The sequence below is a fragment of the Hypomesus transpacificus genome, chromosome 10 (genome assembly GCF_021917145.1).
Source record: "Hypomesus transpacificus isolate Combined female chromosome 10, fHypTra1, whole genome shotgun sequence".
Classification (NCBI taxonomy): Eukaryota; Metazoa; Chordata; class Actinopteri; order Osmeriformes; family Osmeridae; genus Hypomesus; species Hypomesus transpacificus.
In genome coordinates, this window is record NC_061069.1 from 10,443,969 (window position 1) to 10,466,538 (window position 22,570).

Consider the following 22,570-nt stretch of genomic DNA (forward strand, 5'->3'; position numbering starts at 1 on the left):
CACATCCAGGATCGCTGTAGGAGACTCACGACATTCACCTACGCAAACACACTCACACAGATACACGCATCTACACGTGCACACACACATTTGTACTTGTGGTACGAGGAACACCTTTCAGTTTTAACAAGAATACACAGTGGCTTTTCAGCGTAATACATCTGTTCTATTGTGACCTCTCTCTCAGTCCCCTAAGACAACACCTGGCTTTTAGCAAACAGGACGCACACACATTTGTGAGGCCCTGAGGTGGTAGGATGCACTATTCTCACTACCCATGCGAAAAGGGGGCCTGTTGCCATGACATCAGAGTAGGTAAGCCAATCAGCAGCAGTAACCTGGTTACCGAGGTGATGACCTTCTCAACCACTCCCACTGGTGCACCCGGAGGACAGAGGCGACTCGCATGGAAAGTTCTGGACTGTCTCTCTCTCTCTCTCTCTCTCTCTCTCTCTGTGTCTCTCTCTCTCTCTCTCTCTCTGTCGGTTCACCTCTCACTGTTTATGTCTCCTTTTTGTCTATTCTCTGTCTGTCTCCATGGGTACAGCACACTCCTAACAAGGTCTATGGGCAGCCTTTATGACGAGGATGGGCGGGAATGAAATGCTCTCTCACAGGAAACTCTGGACACGAAAACGCAATCAGCAATCAGTCCACACTGGTTCCAACTTGTTCAAAACTGGTCAGTACTGGTTTCACATAGGTACATCAGTGGTTGGTGCAGAGGCGGTCCGTACTGGTCTGAAGTGATTTGGAGGGCTGTTTACCCTCAGGTCTGTACTGGGCTGTGATTGGGTGGAGGTGCTTACCCTCAGGTCTGTACTGGGCTGTGATTGGGTGGAGGTGCTTACCTTCAGGTCTGTACTGGGCTGTGATTGGGAGGGCTGTTTACCCTCAGGTCTGTACTGGGATGTGATTGGGTGGAGGTGCTTACCTTCAGGTCTGTACTGGGCTGTGATGGTGACCGTCTGTCCGGCGTTCTTCAGAGCTGCTGCAGCCTGCTCATGGGTGGCGTAGCGAAGGTCCACACCGTTCACCTACACACACACACACACGGATCAATGAGCAGAAACGACTGGAGGCCTGGTGGGGTCGATGAGTTAGCTCTGGTCAATATAACCTGATCAATAAAACCAAGGCATCGCTATCAATCATTAATGTCTGGTTGTCTGTGTGTGTGTGTGTGTGTCCCAGGTCTGTGTGTTACAACTGTACGCATGTGAGCCCGTGTGTGTGTCAGTACCGAGATGATGCGGTCTCCCTTCCTGAGTTCTCCACACAGGTCAGCAGGTCCTCCGGCCAGGATGAAGGAGATGAAGATGCCCTCTCCGTCCTCCCCCCCCACGATGTTGAAGCCCAGCCCTGTGGACCCCCTGTGGAGCACCACCTTCCTGGGCTCCCTGGAACACACACACACCGTTACACACAACATCACACAAAACTACAGACTGTTACAAGCCAATATAGTCACACCTCAAACCCTCACGCAAAGTTCCGGGCACACACAGCATCGCACACGTACACGGCGCAAGCACACACTCTTATACAGTAAGCTGTTTTTGACACACATTTGACAATAGAGGCCATCTGAGAGAAGTAACGGTTTTACAAAAGGGCAGTTTTGGTTTCCGGAAGACGGAGCATGCGGAGTCGCGCTCCTCTACGGACCTATAACTGGAGCCAGCCCTCCCTCTAGAGGCCAAATGGAGGCACGTTCAGGTACGACGGCAGCTTATCTGATATAATGTCATTGACAACACCGAGCTAGCGTCGTGCTTTTACACGCCCTCTCCAGACGTAATGTCCTCGAAGGCACATACCATGAGAGGGAGGGGAGGTGAGGAGAGGGGGAATGGGGAGGAGAGGGAGAGGAGGGGAGGTGAGGAGAGGGGGAATGGGGAGGAGAGGGAGAGGAGGGGAGGTGAGGAGAGGGGGAATGGGGAGGAGAGGGAGAGAGGTGAGGAGAGGGGGAATGGGGAGGAGAGGGAGAGAGGTGAGGAGAGGGGGAATGGGGAGGAGAGGGAGAGAGGTGAGGAGAGGGGGAATGGGGAGGAGAGGGAGAGGAGGGGAGGTGAGGAGAGGGGGAATGGGGAGGAGAGGGAGAGAGGTGAGGAGAGGGGGAATGGGGAGGAGAGGAAGAGAGGTGAGGAGAGGGGGAATGGGGAGGAGAGGAAGAGAGGTGAGGTGAGGCGAGGAAAGAACTGCGTTCCCGTTCTCCTCCAGTACATTTAATCATTTAGCAGACGCTCTTATCCAGAGCGACTTGCTCTGTCAGCAGAGCGACTCGCTCTAACAGCAGTACAAATAAGCTTCTCCTCTGGACGAAGGTGCTTCCCGTCACTGACCACTAGGTGTCCCCACCGCCCCACGTCATCCCCCCTCGTCCAGTCAGCCACTCATCACGACGCCGCCCCACTAACCCTCCCGTCTGACGTCTCCCATTCTGCACAGAGCGCTAATATCATGGCGGCGGTCAGGTAACGTTCGATAGGATCAGACGACAGCATGGGAGGCGTAATCCTGGTCACGACACCCCTCAGGATCTGCTCACCCAGAGCCTTGATCCCCGGCTTAGCCCATTTGACCAAAATAAAATAAAATAAATAAATAATATGAATACTCGTTTCAATTAAATTTGAATAAACGACGTGACCGGGCGGAGCCTAGGCTCATGACGGCAAAGCATATATTTTGGAAACGGCCTTGTGACGTGTGTGTGTGTGTGTTTGTGACGCTTTTCGGATAGGACGCAAATCCTTCCATTAAAGTGGATTAAAGCCAGCAAGGGCCCTCTGGCCTGGGTGGTGTGTGACCCGGGAGCTCCAGCCTCCGATGCCTGTCAGCACACCACGCCACGACCATCTGCCTCGCTGTGTCGCTGCCTCTTAATGCCACGCGCAACACACACACACAAGAACACACACACACACACTCATGATGAAAGCCATAACCCTCTCAAGTTCAATGAGAGAACAGGGAGAGAGGCCCTTGGGAGGTGTGTGTGTGTGTTTCTGCTGGAATACTCCACAGTCTCAGCTCACCTTGTGACCTCATCGTCTCCCAGCATGCTCCGGGGCAGGGGGGAGTAGCGTCCCGGAGTGGGCGGGGTCAGAGGCTGGCTTCGGTAGGCAGGGCTGATATGGTTATCCAGCTGGGGCGAGTAAGCTGTGGGACACACACACACACAAGGTCACATGACCCAAACACAGGGAGACGTTGACCAAGGAAACACAGGAGAAACCAAACACATACGATCATGCAAAGTCATATTTCACCAAATCATTTCTACTGTTCAGGAACATGGTGGACACGCTGGTTGTTAAAGGGTTCGGGGAAGGTCGTTAGCACGTGTGGCTAATCCTTAAGGCTGTTAAACTGAGGAGGCGCTAGGCTCAGATAACGCTAATCTAATAGCTCTCCTCACCTACAGAGAGACAGAGAGACCTGAGGACTGGGCAGTCCCTGCTATAAAGCACATGGTTTATGTCTTCCAGCAAGGAGCTGTAACGCACAGAGATGAGGTCAAACACCAGCTGTAGCTCTGGATGAATGATTTCAGATGGATCAATAACATCCATCTGAAATACTCCACCCTCTGCCCCTCGCTATAAAGCAATAAGACACTAGTAAGTCAGCCAGCCAGCAAGTCAGCAGGGTCAGTCACACTCACAATAATGACAATGTGACAGATGGTCTCGGGGGCAGGCCTGCACATGGCCAGATAAGTCAAACAGGGGGCATATGGGGGAAATGTATGTGCATGTGTTTGTGTGTGTGCATGTGTGTGTGTGTGTGTGCATGCATCTTATCAGCGTCACATGTTCTTCTGTGTTGCTTGGGACTTGGGTCTCTTAAACGTGTCCGTGTCTGTACGTGTGTGCGCACGTGCAAACAAACGGTTGTGTCTATCCCGGAAACCGGTGGACTTCCTCGGAGCCTGTCCGCGTGCGTGTGTTTGTGCACGTGTGCGGTGGTGCCCACTCACAGTTGGTGAGGTCGGGGGGCGGGTAGCTGTCGTTGAGGAAGCGGCTGGCGGGCTTGGCCACCTTCAGGTACACCACGTCTGGGGTGTTCTTCAGCGCTGCCACCGCCTCCTCGTGGCTCACCTCCTCCAGGCAGGAACAGTTCACCTGGACACACACACACAGGCACACAAACACAAAGACACGCACACACACAGGCACACAAACACGAACACACACAGGCACACCAACGTGCACACACAAGCAAACACAAGCGCTTAATCCAACAAGGTCAACTGCTTAAGTCGACAACATGTGCCAACGTCAACAAACTCTATCATTCTTGACCACGACAGAAAGCGGTACCCGACCTTCTAAGCAATGCTACATTTAAGCGAACTGTCAGTTCACTGGTACCAAATCAACCAATGAATGAAGCAGTGTGACAAACAGTGCTCCCAGCAGCTTTGAGAGCCCTGAGAGCGCTCTGTCGGAGCAGAGACGGGGACATCCTCTGCTCCTGTGAGGCAGGCTAATTAAGTAGTGTCTGGATCAAGGACATCTGACTGAATGAATGTCTGTTACTGCATTGCTCTGTCATTGGACTCTTAATGACCCAGGATATGATCAGGGGAAGTGCTACACAGCACATAGAGTCGTGTGCATGTGTTTGTGTGTGTGTGTATGTGTGTGTGTGTGTGTGTAGGCCTCGTCTTAGGTTATAACATTACACTGTGCCTTGGCCTATGCTACTCTTTGATAAAGAACTGGGCAACATTTTAATTTGAATTCATTTCAAACAGCAATCTGTGCTTGATTGATCTTGCCTGGCTTGCATAAAAAACCCAACGGGGGATTCCTACAGATAGACCCGATTGTGAGTGTGGGGCAGTGCTATATGCACAAGGGGGAGGGGCTATATGCACAAGGGTGAGGGGCTATATGCATAAGGGGGAGGAGCTATATGCATAAAGGGGAGGAGCTATATGCATAATGCATAGGAGCTATATGCACAAGGGGGAGGGGCTATATGCATAAGGGGGAGGAGCTAGCATCTTACGGCCAGGAGCTTGTCTCCGATCTGCAGCTTCCCGTCCTTGTGTGCCGCCCCGCCCTCGATGACCTTGGTGACGTAGATACTGTTGTCTCCTGGGACATGTTGATTCCCTACTCCTCCAGCGATGCTGAACCCTAGCCCTGGGACATGGAGGGGGGAGAGAGACAGGGGGAGAGGGAGAGGGGGAGAAACAACGACCGGTTATTTCAGCAAAAACTTCTTAAAGCCGTCGCTGCAGATTTGACAAAGTCAGCAGAAAAAGTCAAACATTCGGCCTGATTGAGGAAGGGGTATTGGCCCAGTGACCCAGTCCCATGGTGACTCTAATGAGGAGGGGGTATTGGCAGGGGCGCCGTATAGGGGGGAAAAGTTATGACGATTCTAAGGGCGCCTGACTGACAGGGGCCTCAAAAAATGGAAAAACGAACGGAATTGATAAACTTTTACATTTTTTATGGGGCCCAAAATTCCTGGCGGCGCCCCTGGGTATTGGCCCAGTGACCCAGCCCCATAGTGTTGACTCAGTTGAGGAGGGGGTATTGGCCTAGTGACCCAGCCTCATAGTGACTCAGTTGAGGAGGGGGTATTGGCCTAGTGACCCAGCCTCATAGTGACTCAGTTGAGGAGGGGGTATTGGCCTAGTGACCCAGCCTCATAGTGTTGACTCAGTTGAGGAGGGGGTATTGGCCTAGTGACCCAGCCTCATAATGACTCAGTTGAGGAGGGGGTATTGGCCTAGTGACCCAGCCCCATAGTGTTGACTCAGTTGAGGAGGGGGTATTGGCCCAGTGACCCAGCCCCATAGTGTTGACTCAGTTGAGGAGGGGGTATTGGCCTAGTGACCCAGCCCCATAGTGTTGACTCAGTTGAGGAGGGGGTATTGGCCTAGTGACCCAGCCCCATAGTGGTGACTCAGTTGAGGAGGGGTATTGGCCCAGTGACCCAGCCCCATAGTGTTGACTCAGTTGAGGAGGGGGTATTGGCCCAGTGACCCAGCCCCATAGTGTTGACTCAGTTGAGGAGGGGGTATTGGCCTAGTGACCCAGCCCCATAGTGTTGACTCAGTTTAGGAGGGGGTATTGGCCCAGTGACCCAGCCCCATAGTGTTGACTCAGTTGAGGAGGGGGTATTGGCCCAGTGACCCAGCCCCATAGTGGTGACTCTGACCTTTAGGTCCCTTCACCAGCTTGATGTCCAGGAGCTTCTCGCTGAGGGCTTTCCTCCGGCGGACGTAGAGCCTGACGATGCAGCCGGCCTCCTTCAGGGCTTCCACCGCCCGGCTGTGGGTCACCTCGCGCACGTCCACATCGTTCACGCGCAAGATACAGTCGTTCACTCTGCACATGGGGTCACACAGGGGTCACACAGGGGTCACACAGGGGTCACACAGGCACGATACACCGAGGCCAGGGCATGTAGTCAGAGTCTGATTGGTTGGTGACCAAACACTGGGGTGTGTGTGTGTGTGTGTGTGGGTGTGGGTGTGTGTGTGGGTGTGTGTGTACCTCAGCCTGCCGTCCAGGGCCGCGGCTCCCCCAGAGATGATCTTGGTGATGAAGATGCTTGGGTCTTCTCCAATGTGTGGGTTGTCTGTTCCTCCTGCTATACTAAAGCCTAGGCCTGAGTTACCCTACACACACAAACACACACACAGAGGAAACACACACGTATTATTAAAATCAATGTACTGTTTATAATATAACACAGAGACTGGTGTTGAGTTTGTGAGGAGAAAGTCTCTAGTTAGTCCAGAACCTTCTTCTTCATGTGTAATGGTCGAAGTGCGTGGGTAGGGGGGAGGTTGCATGTGCCATGAAGAGAAGTGCTATAGTGTTCGGTCTAGTCTGTGTGTCGTATGTGTGGTTTGAGGCGGTATGTGTGTGAAATGTGTGTGTGTGTATGTGTGTGAAATGTGTGTGTGTGTGTATGCTTGGGAACAGTGTGTGTGTGTGTATCTTGGGAACAGTGTGTGTGTGTGTATCTTGGGAACAGTGTGTGTGTGTGTATCTTGGGCTCTGTCTCATTGTGTCTTACTGCAGACCTAGTGATGCAGACAGAGCAGCTAACTGAACCAGGTCACTGGAGAAAGGAGAGGAGGGCCCTGGGGTGAGGAGAGAGGCAGGGAGGGAGGCAGGGATGGAGGCAGGGAGGGAGGCAGAGAGGCAGGAACAGTGCCTGCTCTTTGCCATCCCTCGTACTGAAGTCATACAAAAACTCTACTATCTTATGTCTCTTTTTGACAGGAACTGATGTCTGTGTGAATGATACTGTGTGTGGGAATTATACTGTGTGTCATTTACTCACCCGTTCCAACGTTATCTCCTCATATTCATAATCTGCTTCTGTTCCGTTTACCTGAGAGAGAGAGAGCGAGAGAGACAAAAACTATAATTGATTCATACTGTGCACCAACAACAAAACATGTTAGACAGTCGTTACATTCACCCTTCCACACAAGTAGGTTCCTAACATTCTCTTTTCACTTTTCCTCTTAAAGACCAAGGGGCTGGGTTAGGGCTGGGTGGGCAGAGGAGGGGGCGTGGCAGAGGAGGACATGGCTGAACAGCACAGAGCAGCAGAGTTTTCTGAGCCTAATTCTGTGTTCCTCTGGGCGCCGCGAGGGATCATCTCAGTGGGATTACAGCTGATAGCCCTGTTTGGACAGAGCGGATGACAGCCGGCCTGTTCAACCCACCAGAACACACTCCCTCACTACCCCTCACTGTCCCAGTCAGACTAAACACCCCACCAATGCTTTCAAACCACTTCTCTGCTCAATCACAGGCCCTGATAAAACATTGGCCCACCGCAAAAAAAAAAACCCCAAAACAAATAAACTACTATAAACGCTGAGGTAACTAGAGACTCTGTGTCTGCTCTCTCCCCAGTCCCCATGGAAACACCTACACCCTGACGATCAACTCTGAATCAAAGAAAAACCCAACTGATTTATCGTCCGACAGATATAAAACCTCATCGCTGAATCACACCCTACCCATCTATTCTATCTAAAAGCGAAATATCAGCAGATATTGAACGTCAGCGATGGGTGCGCGTATCAGAGCAGGTGTCGTGACATCGGTTCAATGCCGGGCCCCGCTCAGTGGGTCCGGCTCAGACGCTTCTCATGGCGAGAGTGCGTGTCCTCGTACCACCTCCCACGACACCCTGTCCTCCCGCCGACTGTATCCTGATGTGACACGTCTGAGTCAGACGGATAAACACGGGGATGAAACGATGAAATCACACGTCAGCGTAATCCCATCACGGCTTAATTAATGACATCATGCCTGGAGGCTATGAGGACAGTTTACGCTCACGCATCACGAGGGCCCCGGGGGATATGCTGCTGTCGTCCAGTAAAAACTGTTATTTACTTTATCCTGAGCCATCCAAGTTGTGGAATATTGTTTGAATACGAAACCTTTGATTTGACTGTACACATGAAATAAATGCTCCGTAAGTAAGGAATGTTTAGCTCTTAAAACCGCCCTCAATTTAGTATAGTTAGATCGATACATATGGGATGAACATGAAACTACTCTTACAACAGTAGTACACACACACCTGTAAACACACTCCTGTGCTTCATCTCTCTCTGCGTGCACACACACACACACACACACACACTCACAAACAGACACAGAGCTTTAGAAATCCCAAATAAAAGTTGAAGCAGTAAACACACAAAACAGATAATCTCGGGTTACGAGACCAGCATGAGTTACACAAGGCTATGTGCTCTGGTTGAACGGAGGGATGGATGGATGGAGGGGAGGATGGAGAGATGAGAGGGAGCCTATAACTAGGGTTTAAGCTCTCTGATAGGACTTTAAATACAAACTGGCTCTGCAACAACACATCTGGCTCCAGCACTGGCACACTGTATCATAGTGACACTCTGCACTGGCACAGTTATGTATGAAAGCTATTTGTAGCATACGGACACCGCACTGACATCATTCCGTATGTATGCTATACTTTAGAATACTAACACTGTAATAGATACAGTTGTGTATGTATGCTATAGGTTGGAGGAGAGAGAACTAAAGGAGAGGGAAGTGAGGGAGGCAGGAGTGAAGGAGAGAGGAGGGAAGAAGAGAGGAAGGATGGAGACAGGAGTGAGGGAGAGAGAGAGGAAGGAAGGAGGCAGGAGTGAAGGAGGCAGGAGTGAAGGAGGGAGGAGTGAGGGAAAGAGGAGAGGAGTGGAGAAGAAAGCGGAGCTTCTCCAGATGGGTGGAGGCAGAGAAAGCTGCAGCCTGCCACTAACCTGACTACTGCAGAGATAACGATATAAACAACACTGCCCGACACCACACACCCCCCGACCCCCCCCCCTCCACACACACACACCTATCCCTTGCTAGGCTTGCTGGCACCCACGAGGCACGGGTGGAGGAGCAGACAGACATATAGACAGACAGACGTTGAGAGTGACAGACCAAAAGACACAGTGACAGACAGACTGTAGACACTACAGGCAGGTGATGTGTCTGAGACAGATATTTCAGAGGAATACCTCTGATGGCAGATGGCAACTCTTTTCTCTGTCCCCCCTCCCCCCACCCCCTTTAGCCTCCCAGCTAACCTCTCCTTGCTCACTACTCCAGTCATAGCTAGCATCTTTAAGGACATGACATTCTCTTACCGTAAGACAAATGTACTGTAGAAATGTGTACTATTCGTGACACTTTGAAAGGCTAGTGTTTTGTTGCCTACTGGGTCTTCCTGTACCATGGCAGTACACGCTACCCTTATTCCCCCAGGGTATAACAGGCACAGACACCAGCCCCCCCACATGCCACATGCCACGTAATCTCAATAACTATAATCTCAAACTCAACCCAAGGCATTTTACTGCCCAGATTAGATTATGTATAATGCCCAGCCTGGCTCACAGGCATCTGGCTGTCGATGCTATGCTAACAATGCTAACAATGCTAACTCCACTATGCGACAACCTCATCTGTGAGTTCTATTCTTCATATCCAAACATTGATTAAAAGGTCGACAACAGGACTAAGAAAGCTGTCTGCGTTATCGGCCTTGACCAGTCGAACGCTGATGCCAACTGTTGAGGCAAAGAATGCTCAACTCCGGTCGCTGACATGGATTAATAGATTATCTCTCCTTTGTGGCTTCCTCACGAAAAGCCAACGACTATTCTTCCGAACAAAACCAATATTCTTTATTCCCTTTGTTGACCAACAAATAATAAATGACATGGTATTGAACAGGAATATGAGTAGCATCACGTCACACATCAGAAAGTTACCTAACAATCACCACTTAGTTAATTGTACAGTACACAGTACGATAGGATCATGTCCCGGTAGATTTGCGTTCCACTGTTGGAGGTGGGGGATTAGAAATGATAATGAGAGGGAGTCAGATGGTTGAGCGGTCATAGAATCGTCTTATTAATCAGAAGGTTGCCGGTTCAATTCCCGGCCATGCCAAATGACTTTGTGTACAAGGTACTTCACCCTTCTTGCCCCGGGGGAATGTCCCTGTACTTACTGTAAATTGCTCTGGATAAGAGTGCCTGCTAAATGACTAAATGTAAATTTAATGATGAGTTTTCACAGTGAGAACCAAGTAGAGCAAATCAGGTGACTTCCTGCCCTGCCAACAGAGAGATCGTGCGCCAGTAAGGCAGGTTCGCTACTTGGTGGGATCACTTTTTCGGCACACCACATATAGTCAACTGCCCAGTTATGGAAAGTTTGGATAAATGAATACATGTCATCACTGTTAGAGGGTGCTCAGCCAGAACCAGAGAAAAATCAGACTCACGTATGGGGGGGTGTCCAGGCTGTCCGTGTGGATCATCACAGGGGGGGGGTTTGCCTGGGAGAGGGAAAACACACAGGAAGTTAGGTGGGCTCACGTCGGTTTTGTTTGCGAGCATTTTCCAAGGGTATAGGATTCAACCTGCCACCGACAAACACTGAAACCGACGAACCAACCGGGTAAAGCAAGCAGAGAAACTTACTCTTCGCATGTTTTGGTACAACATTGTGAGTGTTGTATGGGCCGGAGATCAACTGGGAAGAGCAGGGAACTACCCTCCACCGCATGACATCCTGTCCTATCTAGTCCAGTCCTGTGTAGTCCAGTCCTCTCCTGTTTTGTCCTGTCCTACCTGGTTTTGTACTGGGTAGTCCTGCCCAGTTTGTCCTTTCTGTCCCACCCTGTCCCCCTTTGTCCAGTCCTATTTAGTCCCGTCTCCTCCTGTCCAGTCTTGTCCAGTTCTATCCTGCCTCGTCCTATCCTGCCTGGCCCTGTCCTGGGCTGTCCACTCCTGTCCACTAAGGTAGGGCTGGAGCCCAGAGGTCCATCTGTGCCCCACGCATCCTCAGCATCCACACCCGTGTCGAGGCACAGTCACACCCCTCAGACCGTCCACCCTCCAGCAGCCTGGCGCCGGCAGCTCCAGAACCCCCCCAGGCCTCCCAGGATTCCCTCAGGACGGAGAAGCACCAGCAGAAGCGGAGCAGAGAGTGAGAGAGAGAGAAAGAGAGAGATGGAGCGCGCTCCGCAGAGAGAGTCCAGCTGAAACCTCCCCTAGCCCCGGCCACGTCCAGTAATCCCTCTGATTCCAGCACCGGCACCAACAGCAGTCCGAAGAGCAGTGACCAGAGGGGCAAGCTTACAGCGCTGCCAAAGAGGCAGTGAGGACAGGGAGGAGAGGGGCGGGGGAGAGGACCTGTGACGCAGATGGAGAGGAGGGCGGGGAGATGGCGATGGGAGTGGTGGGCGTGGCTTCCTCTGGTGGGGTTGAGGCCTGCGGTGAGGGTGCAGTGGGGGGCGGGGCCTCGGTAGGGATCACAGGGATTAAGACAGCTGGGGGAGGAGCCACATCTGCCTGCTAAACACAACCATGGGGGGTCAAAGGTTAGATCGGAACGCTAATAGGAAGGGTGGCAGGCGCCAGGGAAGCACGCAACATTGACGCAATAACAGCAACATCCAAACAGATGTTGGGATGTTGGGTGGAGAGGGGGAGGAGCAGCGTGAATGAAAGTGGGGGGAGGATTTAGAAAGAGAGAGAGAAAGAGAGAGAGAGAGACAGAATGCGGTGTCAGATCTGAATGTTCTGAATGGATGTTGTTGATGTGACAGGACTGGCTGACAGTTGCAGCTGTTGTGTGTGTGTCTGTGTGTGTACGTTACGGCTGTGAGGATGAGAGGGAGGGTGTGCAGGCAGGAACATGCACAGCCCTCTCAGCTTCTCCATTGATAAGAGTCGGCAGGATTAGCGCGTAGCCCCTCAACCCTGACAGGCTTTATTCTGGCACACAGCACTCTGGACAGCAAACATGCAAATCCTCTTACCCACGCCCGGCTTGGAGGAACACTAGAGGTAAACAGGACTCTTAAAGACGCGACGCGACAAGCCGTTCAATTGACCAATCACAAGGCCAGTTTGATTAAATGCAGGGTCACAAAGAGGAGGCAGACTCCGTGAAAGTTCTCGTGGATCTGAGAGAGTGAAAAACAGTGTGGAGGGTTAGCAACGGTTCACCTAGGCCCACAGTGAAGGGGCCCAACACAAGCTAAGACCGCCTCCCCCCCCCCCCCCCCTCCACTGTCAGCTCACCCAACACTCGGATCGTTAAGCAGTCTCAAAAATGGTATCGAATCAAAAAAATCATACGATGCCTTTCCGTAATCATGATCTACAAATGTTCACTGCCCCCCCCCCCCCCCCCCAGTCAAAGCAGGCTGCATCTGGCCATGTCACCCATTGACAGTCCCCCCCCCCCCCCCCCCCCCAGTCAAAGCAGGCTGCATCCGGCCATGTCACCCATTGACAGTCCCCCCCCCCCCCCCCCCCCAGTGGAGCTGGCTGTAATCCTATTACATCCGCTAGCTCCATTGACAGAAGTAGCCATACAGCAAGCAGGGCCAGTTTGTGTGTTATATAACTGGGATGAGCTTGTATGTGTGTGTTTATGTGTGTGTGTGTGTGGGGGGGGTTGTATTGGACCTGACAAAGCATGGCCAGAAGGACACACTGTATACACACACACACACACACACAAACACATGGTGAGAGTATTTTATCATCTGCCAACGATCCTCATCAGTGACTATGGTCACACGGCAGCGTTCAATTTCAAACAGTTTTGAGGTGTGAATACAACTGTGTGTGTGTGTGAGAGTGTGTGTGTGTGTGTGTGAGAGTGTGTGTGTGTGAGAGTGTGTGTGTGTGTGTGTGAGAGAGTGTGTGTGAGCGTGTGTGAGAGTGTGTGTGTGTGTGTGAGAGTGTGTGTGTGTATGTGAGAGTGTGTGTGTGCGTGTGTGAGAGTGTGTGTGAGCGTGTGTGAGCGTGTGTGAGAGTGTGTGTGTGTGAGAGTGTGTGTGTGTGTGAGAGTGTGTGTGTATGTGTGTGTGTGAGAGTGTGTGTGTGTGTGTGTGCGTATGTGTGTGTGTGTATGCGAGTGTGTGTGTGTGTGTGTGTGTGTGAGAGTGTGTGTGAGAGTGTGTGTGTGTGTGTGTGAGAGTGTGTGTGAGAGTGTGTGTGTGAGCGTGTGAGAGTGTGTGTGTGTGTGTGTGTGAGTGTGTCCTTCCTGCAGAGGCAGCACTGCTAGACTAAAGATCCCTGATCTCCCACCGTGGGTGAGTGTGTGTGTGATTGAGGGTGAAGGAACTGTGTTTCTAAAGAAGTTGTTTACAACATGCATGTTATATTAGTGTGTGCAGCAGATTTTATATATATATTTTGCCTGCAGCCCTATAAGCCAGACATACCGCCAGCCAGCCAGCCTACTAACCAACAGCTATCCATTCTACCAGCTGGGAAGCTAGGAAGCCAAACTGCTATCCAACCAATCAAATCGCAACAAAAAAGCCTACAGTACACCAGGCAGTCAACAAACCCCCCCCCCCCCCCCCCCCCCCCCCCCCCCCACAGACACACACCCCCGTAGACTGATGTGGCTGGTCGATCCATAGCTGACGTCCGTGACGAGCGGTGCTTTATGTAAGCGGCTGGTTCCACAGCAGCCTGTCGGCGCGACACCGTGCCGGCCGAGCCTGACGGAGGTGAGGCGTGGCCCGGATCAGGACGGAGGGGCGACCCCCCCCCCCGCCCCCGTCTCACAGACCAAACTCAACTCCAACAGGACCTGACTGAAGTGGAACATAGCGCTGGGCTAGCTCACATGGTGACATGCATGCACAACACACACCAGCCCTCACACGCATAGACACACTGTAGTATTGACTGACTGGCACACACATATACACTGCGGTATTGACTGATTGATTGGAACACTGTACTAAACCAGTCTAGCTAGACTGGACCAGAAGCCAACCATAGTGAGACTATGTTAGACCACAATGACTGAAAGTAATGTGAAACAGTTCAAATCTCCACTGTCAACTACAAATACACACTGATCACTCATATGTTCAGTACAAACTGATCCTTGATCTGTCTTCTACTACAGTATGGCAACTCGTTTCAATCTCTCTCTCTGTCTCTTACTCTCTTTCTCTAGCTCTCTCTCTCTCACTCTGTCTCTTTCACCTCATATTCATTCTAATAAGATAGAGCATGATGTTGATCTAATAAGAGTGACCATGGCAACACTGTGTACTCGCTCTGTCCAGCATTTCTTTTAACTCCACGCTTACAACACACACACACACACAGGGCTATGTTTTCCTTTTGTCAGCTGCAGATGTAACGCTTTCCAGCCCTCATTGTTGATATTAGTTAATATTATTAGCACCCTGAATTAAAAAAACAAACACTCAATAACATTATTCCAGGATTTCATCGCAGGAGCCCTGCATTCTCCCAGGGTTTCCATTCCGGCAGCGCAGCAGAGACACTTCCTATGGGAGCCTCCTCCATGTTGGTTTCTTCACACAAAGAACGTCAGTTATTCTCCATCCTGCTAGATCCCTCAAAACGCATAGACCCCTTCGGAGGCTTGGAGAGAGAGTCCTCTCCTCACGCCCTCCAAACACACCCACGCAGCGACCCGCCCCCCCCCCCCCTCTCTCCACACCTACCTGCATCTGTGGAGGCTTCTCCAGGGAGTGGGTGGTCCAGGCGTTCTGGGCCGCCCACCTGCCCCCGACCTTGGCCTTGACCTTGCTCTTGGTGGGGCTCTTCTTCACGCTGTCCCTCAGGTTGGTGAACTTCCCCCGGCTCCGGGACTTGGACATGGACGCCGGCAGAGTGCAGGAGCTGTAGTTGGCCCTGGGAGCCTGCAGGGGGAGCTGTGGCGAGGCCAGCGGGTGGAGGCTCAGGGGAGGGGTGTGCTGCATCTGGCTGTGAGGATGGTGATGGTGGTAGTGGTGCTGCTGCTGCTGCTGGTGGTGGTAGTGTAGAACTGCTGACTGCTGTTGGAGCAGGTGCTGGTGCTGCTGGAGCTGTTGGTGATGGTGGTTGGGTGACGGAGGCTGCTGGATGGGCGAGTGGAGCTGCTGTGGGTGGTTCGGAGTCTGTAGGTGGGACGGAGATACTTGCAGCAAGGTTTGCTGTTGGTTCGGTGAGTGTAGTTGTAGTTGATGATTTGGAGAGTGTAGTTGATGGTTTGGAGAATGTTGTTGTAGTTGATGGTTCGGAGAGTGAAGATGTCCTTGATGGTTTGGAGAGTGAAGCTGTTGTTGAAGGTTTGGAGAGTGAAGTTGTAGTTGATGATTCGGAGAGTGTAGTTGATGGTTTGGAGAATGTTGTTGTAGTTGATGGTTCGGAGAGTGAAGATGTCCTTGATGGTTTGGAGAGTGAAGCTGTAGTTGATGGTTTGGAGAGTGAAGCTGTAGTTGATGATTCGGAGAATGTAGTTGATGGTTTGGAGAATGCAGTTGTAGTTGATGATTCGGAGAGTGCAGTTGCTGCTGTAGTATCTGATGTTGCTGTAGCTGGATCTGCTGCTGCTGCCTGTGAATCTGGACCAGTTGGTCCTGGTTCTGAAGGAGTCTCTGGTGAACGTGGGCCTGGGGCTGGGGCTGTGCCTTGGCCTGGCCAGGCTTCGCCTTGCCCTTGCCGGATCCACAGCCCTGCGGGGGCCCGCAACAGAACTCGTGGTTGTGGAAATAGGTGGTCATGGTTGGAGATGGAGACAAGCGAGGCTGGATGGAGCAAGAGATGGAGGCTAAAGTTGGAGGTCCAGAAGGGGAAAAAAAGAAGCAAATCAGGGTGGAGGACGAGGGGGAGATGAAAAGTATGAGTGGTCCAGAAGAAGAATGGATTCGATCTTCCTTCTCTCCTTTCTTTGGCGGCTGGTCTAGCGGCGTTCCACGGAGAGAGGACAGAGCCGGTCTTTGAGCGTTCTCTTCACTCTCTCTCTCTCTCTCTCTCTCTCTGCCACACTCTCTCTCTCTCTCTCTGCCACACTCTCTCTCTCTGCCACACTATCTCTCTTCTGCACCGCTTCCCTCTCTCAGCGTCTCTGCCTCTCCGTCTCTCTCGCTGCGTCTCTCTGCCTCTCGTTCCCCCTCGCTCGCCAATTAATGAGCTCCGGTGGGCACTGCACATGACAGCACCCAGGCATGAATAATCAATGCGGAGCACAGACAGTGATATGGGGCTCAGCGCTCGTCTGTGGAGCCTGACATAGGGAGGGAGGGAAGGAGGGCTGGGATTGGTCCATTGCTACCGGTTCCACTTACTTCCACAAGCTTTTGTTTTTACTTCTCAGAGCATTAGAGAGCAAAAGGCTAAAGTGAGGCCAGGTCAACTGGAATGAATGCACTGACATAGTGTTAGTGTGTGTGAGTGAGTGTGTGTGTGAGCTTTTGTGTGCATGTGTGTGTGTGTGTTTGTGCATGGCCACACTTCTGCATACGTGTGGGAGTGCCTGGGCGTGTATGTGCTGGCCTACTTGTCCTGGTGATCACCATTGTAGTAAGGGGATCGTGGAGGGGGGAGTGGTGGTGTCAGTGAGTTAATCCTGATCCAGGCTGTGGTTACAAACATGCTCTCTGGACATGAAAGATGCTGCTAGCCAGCGGGGGCTGCCCCTCGCCCACAGGCGCAACACGCACCACGCTGAACGCGATACATTACACATGCCCGCCAACGCGCCTCAACGCGCGTGGAGGAGAACCGCAAAAACAGCATGTCATGGTTTAGGGGAGCTCTGCAGAGTTTTCCAGTTCTATAGGCCAGGAACAAACCATAAAGGACAGGATTTTTCGAGCGCCTAAATTAAAACTATAGATAAAATGCCACGGACACACTTAGCTGGAAGACATAGCTAGCCTATGGTATATAGAGTGGTCTAGCACACTCATTAGAGCCATCCAGTGGCCTGTGTTCACCAGGCTACATCTGATATTTGAGGTAAAAGTCAGATGCCTCTGAGAGACGGCACTTAAAGCCAAAGCCAGGGACATCTCCTAAGGCCTCGCTATAGAAAGAGCATAGGTAGACAGACGGACGGACAGACCGGTCCGTATTTCGTGTGCTTCATGTGTGCGCATCCAGCCGTCTGAAGCTGAAAACAGGTTAACTCACTCCTCCGGTAGAGACGGGCACTGATGGGTGTCATGGCTCGCCTCGGACCAGAGACGAGTTCACTGTTGACTTATTCCTTTGTAAGAGAGAGAGAGAGAGAGGGGGGGGGGGGGTGCTCGGGGAGAAAAGTACTATAGTAAGACCCCTATGTAAAGTGCTAGCACTGGGGGCTATTTCAGCAGCATGTAGTTAGTGTGTGTGTGTGTGTGGCAGAGAGAGAACCATTGCTGTGTGTGTGTGTGTGTCTATTGCTCTGTGTGTGTACTGCATGAGAGGCCAGAGTGAGCAGGGAGAATGAGGGGGGTAGGGGGGAGTTAGCATCTCAAAGCTAACAGCCACCCTCTCACAAAGCCCTGGCTGGAGAGAAGAGGAGGGATGACATTAAATGGAGGGGGGATGATAGGGAGGGAGGATAGGGAGGGGAAGATAGATAAATGGACATACACACTGACAGAGAGAAGAGGGGGGGGTCGGGGGTTGAGAGTGAGATTTAGAGCGAGCGATCCAAATGCTCTTTAAGGCAACACAAATCCTTTCCTGTACAACAGGTCCTTTTTGGAAGGTTAGTCATTAGAACACAAGGCAAATACATTCAAGCTACTAATAACCCCTGAGTTACTGACTAGCCAGGTGAATGATTACGGGGTGGGTTTGTACAGTATATTCCAGCTCACTACATCTCCATGTAAGAAACTCAGATCATGGTGGTCACACATACAGCCATGCCCACCCATGTTGATGAATACCCAGCATGTCAAACGCATCCATGTTGGTGACCCTTAGCATTAAGTGTGTAGCAGCTAGCAGTTTTAGAGGCACACCGGTGTACTCCTGCACCGTTTCTTACATCACGCTGGTAGGTTCACTCTGCTGTTCCATATACCACTGAACCGTGTCTTAGGCTCAACATCGCCCCCTACCTCTGAAGTCATTAACAGCAAACCAAAGACTCCTGGGGAACAGTCTCGTCAGAGTAAACGTCTGATCTTCTAAATAGCAGCATGTCAACACAGGACTTTTGGTTTGGGATCTGTTGAATTAAACATGAGCCACTGATCGTACGTCCGATGCTTTACTCCCGATAAGAACAGGGACAGATCTTCTGCAACAGATGGGGACTAACAGCGAAGGCGAACTGCAATCCTCATTGCAATTACTTCTGAGGATTTCAGTTAACTCAAACAAACCCCAACTTTTGTATTTGGGCTTCCTATTCACCATCTCTGGAAAACAGAGTGAGCAGTATCTGAATTTCCCAGCACGCCTCCCAGAGTTGAGGGTGGGAGAGGCCTTCACAGAGGTGTCCAGCGTGTAATACCGGTTCTAAACACTAGGGGGTGGCAGAGGCCCATCTGAACAAGCACACAGCTGGTGGTGTTCTGAAATATATGGGTATACTAAAGTATTTAACTACTTATTTTTCCATGTATAAATAGAATGTCCTGAAGCTACTAATTAGGGGTTAAGGTTATACAGCAGTAATCTATTAGAAACTCAAAAAATGGATTTAATTACATCAGTCAACTTATTGCAATCCATAACTTTACCACAGGTACCAGAAGTTCAGTAACAGCAGAGTAAATCTACATTTAGTCATTTAGCAGACGCTCTTATCCAGAGCGACTTACAGTAAGTACAGGGACATTCCCCCGAGGCAAGTAGGGTGAAGTGCCTTGCCCAAGGACACAACGTCATCTGGCACGGCCGGGAATCGATCTGGCAACCTTCAGATGACTAGCCCGATTCCCACACCGTTCAGCCACCAGACTGACCGTACAGTCCTGACACAGAGGCTAAGAGCTTCTGAGTTCAGCCAACGCAAGACATGAAACTAAACACTGCCAACTACATAAAGGACGTGCTTAGTCAGTGAGTGGGCCTTCACATAACTCTGGCCCTACATGAAACCCCCTGCTGCCGGTCAAGGCTCAAGAGGAGGCGGAGTGCACCTGAGAGCTTCTCAAGATCCACCCAGCCTCGCTCAATAGCACAAATACCCCACTATAATGTTCCACCGTGGTCAATAACGATGTTAGCTGGATAGACACTTAGCTTAACTATGCAATGGAGCCCTGTGTGGTCCATTGTTACACATGGGTGCCATGACAGGAGATCCTAAGAGACAACAGATACAACGTGGCCCTATCTACAGTAGCCATTATCCTGCCCCTGTCTCAACGGTATGGAGCATGCACATTACAGTCAGGGCCAGATAGATTAGTGCTGGTATGTGTGTGTGTGTGTGCGTGCGGGTGTGCGTGTCGGCGTGCGTGCGTGACTGAGATGTACTGTAGTGTTCATTTTGTTCACCGGGTCTGGTAGCTGAGATGTGGTCACTTCACGATGTGGCTAGTAAACAACACCATTCCTTGACTTCGGACTCTTCTATGCACTTTTAATCTTTAATCTTTTGTTGTTCTTTGTTATGCACCATTTGTACATTGCTTTAGATAAAAGTATCTGGTAAATGAATAAAATATGAATATAAATCACCAGACATTCACGTTGCTTAGACATTCATTTTTATCAACGAAGGATGCCTAGACCATCAGGGACATCTCCTCTAAAGGTCCTGTCTCCCCTCTCTGCATCCCTCCATCCCTCCTGTCTGCATCCCTCCATCCCTCCTGTCTGCATCCCTCCATCCCTCCTGTCTGCATCCCTCCATCCCTCCTTTCTGCATATCTCCTCTAAATCCCTCCATCCCTTCTCTCTCCATCCCTCCTCTCTGCATCCCTCCATCCCTCCTGTCTGCATCCCTCCATCCCTCCTGTCTGCATCCCTCCATCCCTCCTGTCTGCATCCCTCCATCCCTCCTGTCTGCATCTCTCCTCAAAATCCCTCCATCCCTCCTTTCTGCATCTCTCCTCTAAATCCCTCCATCCCTCCTCTCTGCATCCCTCCATCCCTCCAGACCGCACAGACACATCCGTATCTGTTACAACCTGATCTTGGCTGGTGACTGGGGGGGGGGGGGGAGCGATGCATTACTAAGGGCTGTATCACTTGAACTTTGTTTGGTTCCAGTGTGTCTGTCTGTGTATGTGGTGCGTGCGTGTTTGAATTGGACTTGACAGTTGGCACCGCCAGTGGAAGATCCTTCAGGTGGGATTACCCAGCACACCGTGTATCCTGTACTTCAGTAGCTTACAGCACAGAGTCAATGCCATGCATGCTACACAACTGTGCTAACATGCTGAGCTAACCGCTTCAAGGAGGGACTTCAACAACTGTGAGCCACCAAACCACCTCTGGCCTTGAAGCAGAACTGAATCTGGGACAAAACACAGTGCCCTTAGAGTCGTACAGAGCCAGGGGAGAAGGCTGTTTAGGTAGTCGGAATGGACGAGTTTAGGAAGTTATGAAGCAGCTAAGGATAGTCGCACGTTTGAAGGAGATGTAGGAGGATGAGGGTGTGCGTGACAAAGAGAGAGCATGGGAGAAAGAAAGAGTGAGGGAGAAAGAGAAGAAGAAAGAGTGAGGGAAATAAACAGAGGTAGGGAGCGCGCATATGTGTGTGTGTGAGTATGTGTGTGTGTGCGCGCGTTTATGTTCGTGTGTGTGTGGGAGAGAGTTGTTGAGCGAGAATCAACCCACACAGTGAAAGCGATGCACCACTTGGAGCACACACACACCTCTTGCTGGCCCTTCTGCAGCCAAACGTACCTCAGCTTGTGTTTGTGGCCCACGCCACTACACTCTGCAGGGGAGGGGGGCGGGGGGGGGTGGGGGATGGGGTCAGGCAAGGTAGCGTTCACCACTCTCAGCCACGGGTGAGAAGATGACAGGTTAGTGTGCCAGCATGTAAGCCCCAGAGCCAAGCTTGCACCACCTCAGCCCACACACACACGTACGCACGCGAGCGGCGAGACACCCACCGCGTATCGCTTGACTATTGCCATGGCAACGTCTCCATGCCAACAGCCAAAGCGGAGCACCGCAGTGAGGGGAGAGAGAGAGACAGAGAGGGGAGGGACCTGAGCGTTGTTGGGAGCAACCGTCTGAGTCTCGGGGGCTGGTGAGGAAGAGGAGGGGGCGGGGGGGTGTGGGGGGGGTTGCATCCCCTCTTGATGGAACTCTCAAGGAAGGCGATGAGTGTGTGGGAACACACATTCATTTACTGCAGATGTACAGTATGCACAAGGACGGACATGTCTGTCTGTTTATTCATTGCATCGGCCGGCGATTCGATCCATCCGAGAAATAATCGATGGAAGAGAAGGTTTAAAATGATATCTTGTCTATCGGTATTCAACACTGTTTGCAAACGAGCGTGAGACAGTGACAACCACTGATCAGAGAGAGCAGGAGAGAGAGAGCAGGAGAGAGAGAGCAGGAGAGAGCAGGAGAGAGAGAGCAGGAGAGAGCAGGAGAGAGAGAGAGCAGGAGAGAGAGAGCGAGCAGGAGAGAGCAGGAGAGAGAGACAGCAGGAGAGAGAGAGCAGGAGAGAGAGAGCAGGAGAGAGAGAGAGAACAGGAGAGAGAGAGAGCAGGAGAGAGCAGGAGAGAGAGAGCAGGAGAGAGCAGGAGAGAGAGAGCAGGAGAGAGAAAGAGAACAGGAGAGAGCAGGAGAGAGAGAGAGCAGGAGAGAGAGAGAGCAGAAGAGAGAGTAGGAGAGAGAGAGAGCAGGAGAGAGCAGGAGAGAGAGAGAGCAGGAGAGAGCAGGAGAGAGAGAGAGCAGGAAAGATCAGGAGCGAGAGAGCAGGAGAGAGAGAGAGCAGGAGAGAGAGAGCAGAAGAGAGAGCGAGCAGGAGAGAGCAGGAGAGAGAGAGAGCAGGAGAGAGAGAGAGCAGGAAAGATCAGGAGCGAGAGAGCAGGAGAGAGAGAGAGCAGGAGAGAGAGAGCAGGAGAGAGAGAGAGAGAACAGGAGAGAGAGAGCAGGAGAGAGCAGGAGAGAGAGAGCAGGAGAGAGAGCAGAGCTAGAGACCTAGAAAGAGAGAGGTGTGAACGATCTCTCTAACAAGACAAAGGCTGTCACTTGAGATGAATAGATAGGACGGTGAATGGGAACTGAAGCTTTATTCATTTACAACTACAAATGACTCCTAAATGACCTGCCGTGACTCAGTCA

At 51.5% G+C, this 22,570-nt stretch overlaps 2 protein-coding genes across 2 annotated transcripts in view; both read right to left on the reverse strand.

Annotated features, from left to right (window-relative positions):
* Positions 1-22,570, reverse strand: part of LOC124472351 (disks large homolog 1-like) — a 59,546-nt gene that overhangs the window by 9,684 nt on the left and 27,292 nt on the right. Inside the window, exons 6-15 of the mRNA XM_047027138.1 lie at positions 11,729-11,890; positions 10,816-10,869; positions 7,324-7,374; positions 6,525-6,649; positions 6,187-6,356; positions 5,023-5,159; positions 3,986-4,130; positions 3,042-3,165; positions 1,244-1,400; positions 708-1,037 (exon numbers count right to left, since the gene is read on the reverse strand). Of these exons, the coding sequence (XP_046883094.1) occupies positions 708-1,037; positions 1,244-1,400; positions 3,042-3,165; positions 3,986-4,130; positions 5,023-5,159; positions 6,187-6,356; positions 6,525-6,649; positions 7,324-7,374; positions 10,816-10,869; positions 11,729-11,890 (1,455 nt within the window). The remainder of the gene's footprint in view (positions 1-707; positions 1,038-1,243; positions 1,401-3,041; positions 3,166-3,985; positions 4,131-5,022; positions 5,160-6,186; positions 6,357-6,524; positions 6,650-7,323; positions 7,375-10,815; positions 10,870-11,728; positions 11,891-22,570) is intronic.
* Positions 11,907-16,354, reverse strand: LOC124472110 (putative cyclin-dependent serine/threonine-protein kinase DDB_G0272797/DDB_G0274007). Its single transcript, XM_047026730.1, has 2 exons — positions 15,049-16,354; positions 11,907-12,504 (listed from the first exon to the last, which is right to left on the reverse strand). The coding sequence occupies exons 1-2, from the start codon at positions 16,087-16,089 to the stop codon at positions 12,436-12,438; spliced, it is 1,110 nt and encodes a 369-aa protein (XP_046882686.1). The 5' UTR covers positions 16,090-16,354; the 3' UTR covers positions 11,907-12,435.